Below are 12,550 nucleotides of genomic sequence, written 5' to 3' on the forward strand. Positions count from 1 at the left end.
TCTGCCAGTTCTGTTGTCAATTCAACGCTTGTCTTCGTTCTCTTCTTAAGGATATTTATCTTCAAGTATTGCTCATCCTTGTTAGACAGCTTTTTGGGTCTTCCAGTCCTGGGTTTGTCAATTAACAGACAATGTTTTTCTGTACCTGTACTTGTTGATTATGCTTCGGATACCACACCTTGAAAATCAAGTGATGCAAGCTATTTCACTCAATGTTTTTCCTTCTTTAAGCAAGTCCATGTTATAATAGTAGAAAACACTAGTGGAGGCTTTGAGTAAATTGTTGATGCTCATAATGCATCAGAGAACAACAATGCGTCGTCTGACTTTTGCTCAGCAGTGTATATACTAAGACGTCTACAGCATATCAGTATCTTAAAGGGCAGCAGTGTGGAGTAGTGGTTAGGGCTCTGGACTCTTGACTGGAGGATCGTGGGTTCAATCCCCAGTGGGGGACACTGCTGTTGTACCCTTGAGCAAGGTACTTTACATAGATTGTTCCAGTAAAAACCCAACTGCATAAATGGGTAATTGTATGTAAAAATAACGTGATATCTTGTAAGTCGCCCTGGATAAGGGCGTCTGCTAAGAAATAATTTTTTTTTTTTTTAAAGGTACTATCAACCCATTACTTAAACAATAGAAGTCATTCATTTAAAAACATACATGGGAAGTTAATATGTTATAGTATCTAAGGTAAAAGTATTCAAGTGAGTAGTGTAATGTTTCAGGGTCACATTTTTGAATTGTAGGACATTTTAAAGTCCATTCTAAAGTGTCACAGACTATTCATGCATAAGGAGGTCCCACCCTATAGAAAACATTCATGTTATAAATATTCAAAGGGGAAGGTAAATGAAGCGTCATTCTAATGAAGGGTCGCAAAAGTCATCTTTGAATATCATTCGGTTCTTAAAGTAATCACGAACTCCACTTTGCAAATCAGACTTAACGAGAATGACCTGCTGAACGTTCTCCAGGTAAAATGAAATCTTATCAAACAGTAATTTATGATTCAATTGTCATTCCATATCAGAATAGCACATAATTATTGATTTGCTACTAGGATTATTGATATACTGCTGCAGGTTTTTAAATGAAACTGTATTTCATTCCAGGCTTTTTGGGATGAGTTCAGTTTGCTACAGATTCTTCCTTTTTTACATTTGTTAAGTAATTTTGCTTTTGTTGATTTAATTAATTAAAGCTCTTTAAGATTTTTCATTACACATGTTATTGTATTAGCACTTACATGGCTTTTAATTCCTCATGAAAGCAGTTCATTATATTTGAATATACTGTATTTAATATAAATACACACAGCTCTTTACAACATGCAAATAGATGCAAAACCATAGTCTTATATTTGCTTTTCATTTTTTCAATAGTACATTTTTTCATATTTGACTAAATATTATTTTTCGAAAACTGTCAATTACAATTCATTTATTCATCTTTTTTTTCTCAAATGAATATTTGGGAAACTAAAAATGATAAAACTTGATATAATTAACAATGTTAAAATCAGGAGAAATTACATTTAATTACATTTTAGTATCGCAGGGGGTAAAACCAGGTTCCCCACCTGACTTAATGTCCTCCGATATTAAGATACTCTGCTCAGGGTGACATTATAATCCAAACGCAGAACTCTCAAAGAAGCGCAAAACAAATGGCAAAAGCATTTTCATTTCAACAAAAGAAAACATTACGCAACAAAGATGAAGGCTAGCAAATGCAAGGTAAGACTGGCTTTTTTTTTTTTTTTTTTTAAAACAGCTTTTAGTAAAACTTTGCTTTGTCTGTTGAACCCATCATTGGAATTATTTTCAAATATAATTAGAATACCATGATATATTCAAAACTGCATATACTGACATGGAGACTCAGAAAGATTGTGTGCTATAAAACTAGCACCAGTTTGAGCACCATATGTGATTTGCAAGTGCTGAATAAAGTCAAACAGACTATTTATAGGAGCCCAATGGTGCTACCATAAATATCAAGCATATTCATTTCCAATGAAATGAATACGGTAAAACTGGTCCTGCATTATTACGCACCAAAGGTAAAATTTCCCATACATATGCAGTAAATACAATTTTATCAATAAAACACTTTTTCTGTTCCTATTTATCACACTAGTTTCTGTCTTTTCTTAGGTATGAAGCCAGCTTCGTTTCAACTGGTTTAGTTGATTTTCATTTTCAATTCGATGAGTTCATCAGTGCATGTTCTGTAACACAAAGAGAACAACATGACCCTGATTCTCAGTCTGAACATCCCTCACAAGAGTTGTAGTGATTCCATCCGGATCAGAATTTCAAGCAGAGAAGTCTTTAGCAACCTACACAGATAGAGAGAGTTCAACACATGAAAAACCGATAATGATCTTCAAGATTTTAAACACAGCTCCTCAATCACCCCTGGACGTGTAATTACATTTTCAATTTTTTAACACCTTCGATTGGCCAGTCCAGTAACAACACAACGGAGACTATGGTAGACAAATTATTTCTGGCAACCTTCTCATCGGTAGGACATCACTTTACCCTACTGGACTTCAGAACCAGCATTTTTACCACATTACAGGACCTGCAGAACAAACAGGAGAGCAAGGTGATAAAGGAGATGCAGGTAACAATACCAAACTACTACAGGTGCCATTGTTTGTTTAATACGGCAATGTGATTGAAAACCATTTCTGTTACAGTGTATCACTTTTGCTTATTTAGTAGAAACAATGTAATGCTTTGTTTCTTAAAATGTGTGTGTTATCCAAAACTATTATCCTCAATAGTGCTAAAATTAGAAACACTATAATGAATTCTTGAAGACATTGAAAAAAATGTTTGTCACTAAATATATTACATTTATTTTAGTATTTTTAGTTTTTGTGTTTAAAATGAAATTCCCACTCCAGTGTTAATAAACACCTTAGCAGTGCTTTGAATAGTGCTAAGAACATCTAGCACTCTCTCAGACTGTTGAGAAAAGGTTTCATGAGCTGAAAACTTGATGTAAATAATCAAAACAACCTTTAAAAAACACTCCTGAAGATACATTCCTTAAACCAGCCCTTTTAAGTATTATGAATAGGGCCCTCTAACTAAGGCCCTGAGCCTTCTAGTGTGGATGTGACACAATACAGCTAGTGAGACAAGCCAAGATTTCCAGGCAATATGAAGATTTGGTCCCAGTGCCTCCTTCTAGATTTTGATTCCTTAAATTAACCAGGATAACAAGGTTTCAGTTTAAAGGAGTCAGGGAGTGTGAGGAATAGTGAGAAGCCTAGATAGGGAGCTAGTTATAGTTACTGTAGCTTCCAAGTACAAGGGATCCAGTGAAGGAGGGGAAGCAATCACAGGATACCCAGGACCTAGCGGGGGCTCCGGGGCTGATTAGAGCATAGAAAATCTCTGGGAACCAAGAGGCATCTGGCCTGAAAAAGAAAAGGAGACTTAAATGTTTTGTTGCTTTGGCATTCTCAGTTTGCTATCAGAAACAATTCAAATCGTCCTCTCCCTTGAACTTTGGAGATGGCATTTGAGTTTTAATCAAATAAACGACCACATGGATAACGTGTCTGTATTTCTTACGCCTCTTAATTTGAATGAAAATGATGAAACGGGTATCAAGTGTAAATGACAATGGGCTCTTTGGCAACAAAGCCTCTCCCTTCTGCTTTGTCTGGCTTCCCTCTGCCCTGCAGTTGGCTGTTTGACATTTACAACTTGTCCCATGCTCACTGATAACAGTGTTCTCTTTGCCTAGATGTGAGCAGCACTTGTTTTTCAAGTTGAATGTATCTGACAACAGAATTAATTGATGGGTTAACAAAGGGAAATTGGTCCTCTGAAATATTGTTATTTTTGTATTTTAATTTTGGTATTTATAATTTGACAAAAATAGTATATTCAACTTTTATTTTTTTCACGCTTCAGCTATTGCCCAGAGGATATAGCCTATTGAAAGAATATTATCCAATGTATCTGTAAACATGATTTTGGCAAAAATGACTAAGTCTGACCACTGTAGGTAGCAATACATTTCCAAACTGTATACAGTGAAACGAAAATTACTGTTTAGTTAGTCTAACAAAAGGTGTCACATCTCCTTCTCTTTGTCTATATATTACTGACAATTTTGCTATGAATTTATTTCTCAAATTTCCAGAGAATCAAATCCCTACCATTTTATAGCAGTAAAAAAACCAACTTGTTTAAGAAAAAACATAATAACAATTTGTTATTTTACATTGCATCTGAATTAAGTAGCCATGTAAACGTATATCTATATCTATATCTATATTCAAATGTCGGTTGTTGATTAAAGTTACTCTATATTTGAATGTGCACATCTGGAGGATGAAAAGTCTTGTTGCTGTGTGTAGAATATGTGTCTGTGGAGGCTAAGATATTCATGATGATAGACTTTCACTTGTATTTATGTAAAAATAATGCATTTACTTATCCTAAGAGATAGTTTACCACTTTGATGGTAATATTATAGTTACAATTTACCAGTATACCGCAGGAAGCACATCAATATGGGCGTCACAGTGCTGACAACAAATTAAAGCACAGAGATAAAGTGTCTCAGGTTAAAAAAATAAATAATATACAAAACACGTTAATCTGATTATCAGCTCGCTCGGCAAGTGCATTTATGGAAATATTCCAGCAGACTGATCAAATACCGTTTGGTTGATATCTTAATGCTTTAGAAAAACAAAAAGGGTTGGAAATATCAACCCTTACAAGAAAACATGATTCTTAAATGGATTTGGGATATGTGTGTTTACCACATTCCTGGGAGCTATCCATCAGTGGGATGCTTTGAAATAAAACAATGATTGATAAAGCAAAAATTCTGTATTTAATATATATATATATATATATATATATATATATATATATATATATATATATATATATATATATATATATACACACTGTATAATGCAGACACTGTATCGGGCATTATTTTAAAATCTATTTGATACTGATGTCCATAGGACCTGAGTTTCCCATTTGATTCAAGATTACCGCACTAGGCTGCATGAGCTTTGTTTGATTAGGAAGACACACATTTCTTTGTAACAAGCAGATAGAATCTTTTCCATTAGAGCCAAGTGGGGGTTATGTAAGTTCCTTTTTTTGGTTTACCACTGTGTACCATATTCAGCATTATACAGTAAACAGATTCCCAAGCACATTACACAACACCAGTAGAATGACTCTTAACTTTCATTATTTGTTATACACCCTCCAACCAGAATTAAAATACTTTTGGGAAGGTTATAATAATGATAGCATATTTTTTTATTTCTTAAAAAAATAAATACATAGAAAATGGTTTGTTTTTTTCATTAATTGTCATTTAACTTTCTTAATCTGGTCACATTTGTCTATCGCTGGACCCCCCAGACTCCATTTCACCTGAGCTTTCCCATGTGGTCTGTAGGTGTTACTCGCAATACATTTTCAAAAGAAATTTGATTTCTCTGTTACACTTTGAGTACACTTTTCAAAAAATACTTGGCAGAGTTTGCCAATCCTACAGTTTATATTCTCTAGCTAGGTCATGCATTGTATGGGAAAGAATATCAATATTTTAAATGATTAAGACCTTAGCTCGGATTGCCCTGGTTTGAATGGATTTTGGTATATTTATGAGATCAGTTCATCATAAGAGCAGTCCGATTGTACCAGTTATATACAACATACTGCAGATCTGATATTCTGCTGTTACAATATTTCATTTTAAAGCTGCTGTGCCCCATAATCATGTTATATTGTCTGATAATATTCCATTGTGGACAGCCAAGCTTGTTCACATTCCACAGACAATTTGTTCCAAATAGGTCTGCTCAAGCTTCTACTTTCAGCAGGAGGACGTTATAAATAATGTTATGACTCAAGATTTTACTAATATTACACCATTTTAAAAAGCTGTAACCTGTTTAAAAACACAAATTAAAAATAAAATAAAAACGTTATCATTAAAAGGAACTTACAGTACCTGCATGTGAAATTTCCATAACTTCTTCTAAGGAAGAGGAATGCATTATATATCAAATCACCAGCGCCACTGTTCCCATGGCCAACTGTTTATACAATGAGTACATGAGAGTGCCATATCTAATATCACAAAGTTGAAGAAAACAAGAACACCTCAGAAAAGGAAAGTTCAATTAAAAAGTACATGTCGACAAACATTAGCATTTCCTCAGGTTTCAGGCTATTTTGTGAAAATCGTGAGAATCCACCAATCCTGCTGTTCATACCTTCCCATTGGCCAGGACATAAAGAATTAAAGCAATAACATTAAACTGTGCTTGAAAGAGAATGTTTCTACTTTGTCCAAAGTGCTATTAAGGGATGGGATAAATGATAAAGAGATCATTAATACGGTAGGTGCCAATTTGGACTAACTAATTAGCTCTGAAGTTCAGAAATTGCATTCCAAAATAAATATTACATTTATTGTATGCACTTTTTACTAAAGGGACTTTAATAATAATAAAAAAAAATGTTTAAAGTACAGTAGGTATAACCTATTAGCCAGAATGAATTAAGATATAATGTAATGTAATATCATATTTAAATTAATCTGACAAGTGAATGTGAATAGCTAAGTGTGCAATTATTCTTGTTTAGTGCATGCCACTAGTTAATTATTGGATGCAAGTTGTAATGAGAATATAAACCAATTGAAAACACATGAATGAAAGAAAGATAGAAATATAAAGTAAACCATACATAATTGAGTATTTCTATGCTTTTTAAATTTATTTTAGCAAGTAACATTTCTTTTTTTATTGACCATTTAACTTCTGAACCGCAGAACATTAAATTACAAGATAAAACCTGGAGTATCTAATATGCGTGTTTAAATCTGTGGAGTTGTCAGACTTTAAGATCCTAATTGCTTAGATGACATTTTTCTTAACAAAGCAAATAACTGTTCTCATTTAACCCATGGAGTTAAGTTACAGTACCGGGTCGGTAACAGTGCTGAAAACTAAACTGAACCCTATTATACGAAATCAGTGATGTGATATTCAACAGGATTGTTATTTTATTATTCAGCTTTCTCCACAATAGGTGCAGTGTTTGTTGTTGGCTCTAGGTTGGCCAACGCACTTTAGATAGATTTTAAAGAGCAAATAACAAAGATAACGGTTTCACCTGCTTTCTTAAACTAGCTTTAAAATGAATTTGTAAATTCTGTTTTGGGAGAAAAAACCCCCAAGAAAATGGTGTTGTGCTGTACATTACCACTTTGCTAATGGGGCTTATTTTCTCACCTTTACTTGCTATATAGACATTTACTTGTTCCTATTTCATCCTTCACAATTGTAAAAAAAAAAAAAAAAGAAAAAAAAATTAAATGAGAAAACAAATGCACCTTTTCCTTTTAAATTGCCATTTAATATGAGTGACAATACAGTAATGGGGAATATTGAATATTCAGTGTAAATATAAAAGGCCAAGAGGACACCATATTTATACTCTTACTGTTACACAACATTCGATGTGACTATTTGTTTGAAGATTGAAACACAAATGATGAGCTTGTATCCTCAATTTCAGCATTTGTAAAACGAAACAGTCCAGAGTTTTGTATTGAAAGATTTATTTATGCAAGTACTGTTCTGTTTTTCTGTATTTATTTGTTTCAGGTACAGACATGGGATTTTTTTCTGTGCAAGCGGCCCTGTTCGTAGCAGTTATTATTGTTGGACATATATCGGCAAAGACCACCCAGTTTCCAAAATACCAGTACACGAAGAAGCCCTTTCAAGAGGTCCATCAGACCACAACTACCTTCTCCAGCACAACGACAGAGGAGACAACGGACGGCACTGAAACCTCTTCTTCAGCTGCCACTGACAGCACCACGTTCCCCAACACCGTGCAGCACACCTTCAGGACCATAACAACACCACCTCCCAGTGGGGAACATGAAAACTTCACCCTCGATTATAATGAGTGCTTCTTCAATTTCTGCGAGTGCTGTCCCCCTGAACAAGGGCCAAAAGGACAGAAAGGTGACAGAGGGCTTCCAGGTAAATTTAAGTCATAAAGCCACATTCGTGTTCATCGAAATTAATCAATATATGATGTGAACTCAATACATGTTTTTATGCAACCATCATTTGAAAGAACTACTACTACTACTACTACTACTACTACTACTACTACTACTACTAATAATAATAATAATAATAATAAAAACACAATTCTTTACCACAAAATATGTTTGTTGGAGGAATAAAGAAATACATAGGTCCTTCCTTAGAATATGTTTTTATGTTTTTAAATGGCATTTAAAGTTAGCAATGCCAATGAGGCCTTGGTTTTGCTACTCTTTATGCAGGTATATATTTGGCTCTTATGCAGACATAAATAGGTTGCACTATTCTAATGCTTGCTGGTGTGTTCATTAACAAGGTAATCCGTTATCTTCATTGTACATTGCTAAGTTTTTATTCTGAAGCAAATGCCATGCAATTCATACAGTGCATTGTTATTGAGCTAATTGTAAGATGAGTTGAACAGAAGCTCTAGGGGTATATACAGTAAATATGGAGAATGCTCAAGGGTATTAGTTGTGTGTGTTTGCAAAGCATTTTAACCTGTATGAAACACCGCAATAGCTGAATAAATAACTTCTGTTGATCACTTTTTAAACCTTAATTCGTTTCAATAATTAAAAGACCTAAATGCCCAAATGCATTGCATTGCTTCTAGAGGACTAAAACACATTTAGGTACGATTTTGTGCACCAATTAGCACTTAATTTGCATTCACAATCCAACAGTATTGACTTTACAAGCTAATTCATTCTTATCCTTTTACTGTGGCACCCCGTAATAGTGTAACAAAAGATCAATAAAGCATTGAAAATGACAGATTAGTATGGTAAAGCACAGCAATGCCTTGGTATATAAGCATGGTGTATATTAACGCCTTCAACACTGCAGACAGGTCTAGAAAATATAACCACTCAAAATTCCAGACTACTATTAGAATAGCAAAGAAAACTCCTTACAAAACATGTACAGTAAACTAGTCTTACATACTAAGCTGCATATCTATGCCCATTTTAAATTATATTTTGATGTATGACAATTAAACCATTTAATTAGGGCTGAAGGAGTTAATTAATTATACTTAATCATTTAAAACTTTTTCAACCATATTTCACACTGGGGTAATACGTTTTCAAACAGACTATTAGTTAAATCTGGTTAATTACTGGTAGCTGTAAATCACACTATTATTCTGATTTCACAGATGTTTGCTTTTCTCTTCAAACTTTTTTTTACCTTTTCCAGGTCCCAGAGGAGAAAGAGGGGAGCAGGGACTAAGAGGGTTGCAAGGGGCAGCAGGACCTGCTGGGTTAAATGGGCTACAGGGAGGGAAAGGTAGAGTAACTGGCTGTTTCATTCCAGTTTGATCTATTGCACAATGATGTGGTTTTGTAACTAGTGGGATGTTTAATTTGAATTGCATTAAGAAATACAACTTCAATCATAACATTTTAGAACATGAAACATATCTGTGGTCTCATGATGGATTTAGAGTACAGACAAATGCTTACTTACAATTGTTATCATGCAGCCACTATGTCAAAGATACCAGTTGAATGTGCTGTAATGTTTGGAATCGATTTGCTCAATTGAAATGGTAGAAACTTGCTTTGCTGAATGTTGGTGACATCATTTGCTCTTCAGTTGCACTTCAATTATGTCTGGAAAATAAACTAAATGGTATTTGGGGACATCCCAGAAAAAGTAATTTTTTCTTGTAGCTTTCTGAGTATTCCTGTCATGACTTACTCGTATTAAGTTGACATCAAACTTAACATCCATATTACAATAACTTTCTTTCATCAGGAGACAAAGGTGACCAAGGAGACAATGGAATGAGTGGAATCCCAGGCATTCCTGGAAAGCAAGGACCTAAAGGTATATTGGAACACACCCTCATTCATGTTTTTAATCACACTAAAGGGTTAAGCAAAACTGTGAATAAATATGTACTGCTGTAGTTGCTAATTTCTCAGTGTGAAAATGTTTTATTTGCTTTTTCCAGTCTTAAAATCTTCCTAAAGTGCTTCTCACATTAGATTGAAAGGATGCTTTTCCATTTACACAGTCAACTTGACCCATTGTTTTTGTTCTTGAATGCTTGCAGGTGATTTCGGATCAAAAGGAGAGAAGGGAAATATTGGTTTCACGGGGCCTCCAGGTGACAGAGGAGGGAAAGGGGATCCTTGTGAGAATGGCACGAAAGGAGAGAGAGGTGAAGGGGGGCCTCCGGGTGTACAGGGGTTAAGTGGAAAGAAGGGGGATACAGGAGAGAAAGGGGAGATGGGAGACAAAGGGGAATCTGGGGCACTAGGGGAAAAAGGGGGTAAAGGCGAGAAGGGGGAAGAGGCTATGAAAGGTGAAAAGGGAGATAACGGGGATCCTGGCATCAGTGGTGCCAATGGTGCCAATGGGTTGGAAGGAGTAAAAGGAGAACCTGGAGCAAGTGGAGATAAAGGCAACCCTGGCACTGCAGGCTTACCAGGACCAGCAGGGACAAGGGGGAACAGTGGACCAAAAGGTGACAGGGGACATCCAGGGATGAAAGGGGACCGTGGGCAAAGAGGATTTAAAGGAGCCAGGGGTGACAGCCTGGTACTCAAACGATCTAGCTTCAGCGTTGGCCTGTCACCCAGTAAATCGTTCCCTACATCTGGTTTCCCTGTCAAATTCGATAAGATCTTCTACAATGGGGAGAATCATTATGACGCAAGCATCGGTAAATTCAACTGCAGCATTGCGGGGGTGTATGTTTTCACCTACCATGTGACTGTAAGAAACAGGCCTCTTCGGCTGGTGCTGGTCGTTGATGGCTCCAGAAAGCTCAGAAGTAGGGATTCATTGTACGGACAGGATATTGACCAAGCTTCTAACTTTATCCTCTTGAAGTTAAATCAGGGTGACCAAGTGTGGCTGGAAACCCTGCGAGACTGGAATGGGGTGTATGCTAGCAATGAAGACGACAGCACCTTTTCAGGATTTTTATTATATTCAGATGAGGTTTGATTTGTGCCATTTCCAACTCTCTTTGACTTCCGTAATTGACAGAAGTATTGAAAAAGGGATAGCATATAATTTAAAGATATGTGTAATTACTTAACACAGTATCAGTAAAACACAGTTAACACATTTCTTTCTTGGGATTAAAACAAACTGATTGAGGGAGTTAAGAAGGAAGTATTATATTTAAATGAAGTAGTGTATACAAATAAATATTTTCAGTACCCTTGTATCTCCTCATATGCATTTATTCAAATTGTAAATGATTAATACACAATGTTGTTAATTATCTTATTAACTGCTTTGTGCTTTTAATTATTAGAAACACGTGAAATAAAATGAAGCAGTAATTCCAGACTTGTGCATTGCTTTTTTTTTTTTTAAATAGAAAGAACATTTCAAGCATCTAGAAACCTAATATTCATATGTAATGTATATCACTGGTTCTGATAATGATATTACTGGACAATAATGACCTCAGTGTTGTATCCTGAAGTAAAAACTGAGCATGCCTCTCGGTAGATTGAAAACAATCAGGAGCCCAGTTCTAGAGGGGAACTTTTATTTGGATACACCTCAGCAGGAAATAGTTTAGCTGTAAAACTCTCCCAGTTCCCAAGCTCCTGCTTATACTATGCATGTGGGTTAAATGATTGTTATGGTGAAAAAGATATTGCAGAGTTCAGTACCGCTGTCATTTAGATTTTTTGTTCTGATTGCAGATAGAGCTCTTGCTAGTAACAGTGAGCAAATTTTTTGTTCTGATTGTAGATAGAGCTCTTGCTAGTAACAGTGAGCAAATTATACAGTTGCACTTGAGAGAGTTAACAGATTAACAGTAAGCACTGGACTTGCTTTGAAAACTGCTGTGAAAGACATGTTTTTTTTATATTAATTAATGTTCCTAAAATATGTTTTAAATGTGTGCTTTTTTTTAAACCAGAAAAGTCTCAATAAACTGCTTAAAAAACAACCAAAAACGGCTTTGAACAAACATTAGAATCAGGACACATGTGCAGTTCACCATCAGCTCTTGAGATTACTGTCTTTGAGTCCTTTGTCATGGAAAAACTCATAAAACAGGTTGATAACCTTGATGCCTTTAGCAATGTAAGTGGAAACTAATATCACTGACAAAATGTATGAATACAAAATGCCATTGGAGACCAAACCCATTTTTGTCTATTCATAGAATTCGAAATGCAAATCCACGCTGCATATCATGACTTAGGCTGTGATTTGTTTATAATGAAAAACTTTCTTAAGGTTTGCAATTGAAAAATACCAGCCTTGCAGCATAATACTCAAGAGAAAAGGAACATTATGAAAGTGAAGAAAGTTGATTTAGAAGCAGGAATAGAGACGTCAGCTTTAATTTCAATCCCAGCTTCTCCAAGGCTCGCTGCCTTAAATTTAATTAGAGCCTAGTGAGGCTGGCTTAAACTGGTT

At 35.3% G+C, this 12,550-nt stretch overlaps 1 protein-coding gene across 1 annotated transcript; it reads left to right on the forward strand.

The window, feature by feature from the left end:
- The first annotated feature begins 878 nt into the window (after positions 1–878).
- Positions 879–11,917, forward strand: LOC117416798 (inner ear-specific collagen-like). Its single transcript, XM_059034378.1, has 5 exons — positions 879–980; positions 7,688–8,074; positions 9,347–9,436; positions 9,908–9,979; positions 10,209–11,917. Exons 2-5 carry the CDS (start codon positions 7,696–7,698, stop codon positions 11,105–11,107), a joined length of 1,440 nt encoding a protein of 479 aa, XP_058890361.1. The 5' UTR covers positions 879–980; positions 7,688–7,695; the 3' UTR covers positions 11,108–11,917.
- The last annotated feature ends 633 nt before the right edge of the window (positions 11,918–12,550 follow it).

The sequence above is a fragment of the Acipenser ruthenus genome, chromosome 12 (genome assembly GCF_902713425.1).
Source record: "Acipenser ruthenus chromosome 12, fAciRut3.2 maternal haplotype, whole genome shotgun sequence".
NCBI classification, from domain to species: domain Eukaryota; kingdom Metazoa; phylum Chordata; class Actinopteri; order Acipenseriformes; family Acipenseridae; genus Acipenser; species Acipenser ruthenus.

Excerpts from the sequence above, each read along its gene's own strand:
- LOC117416798 (XM_059034378.1), top strand. The coding sequence starts at position 7,696 with ATGGGATTTTTTTCTGTGCAAGCGGCCCTGTTCGTAGCAGTTATTATT. Across the intron at positions 8,075-9,346 it reads AGGTGACAGAGGGCTTCCAG|GTCCCAGAGGAGAAAGAGGG; the intron begins GTAAATTTAAGT and ends TACCTTTTCCAG. Across the intron at positions 9,980-10,208 it reads TGGAAAGCAAGGACCTAAAG|GTGATTTCGGATCAAAAGGA; the intron begins GTATATTGGAAC and ends GAATGCTTGCAG.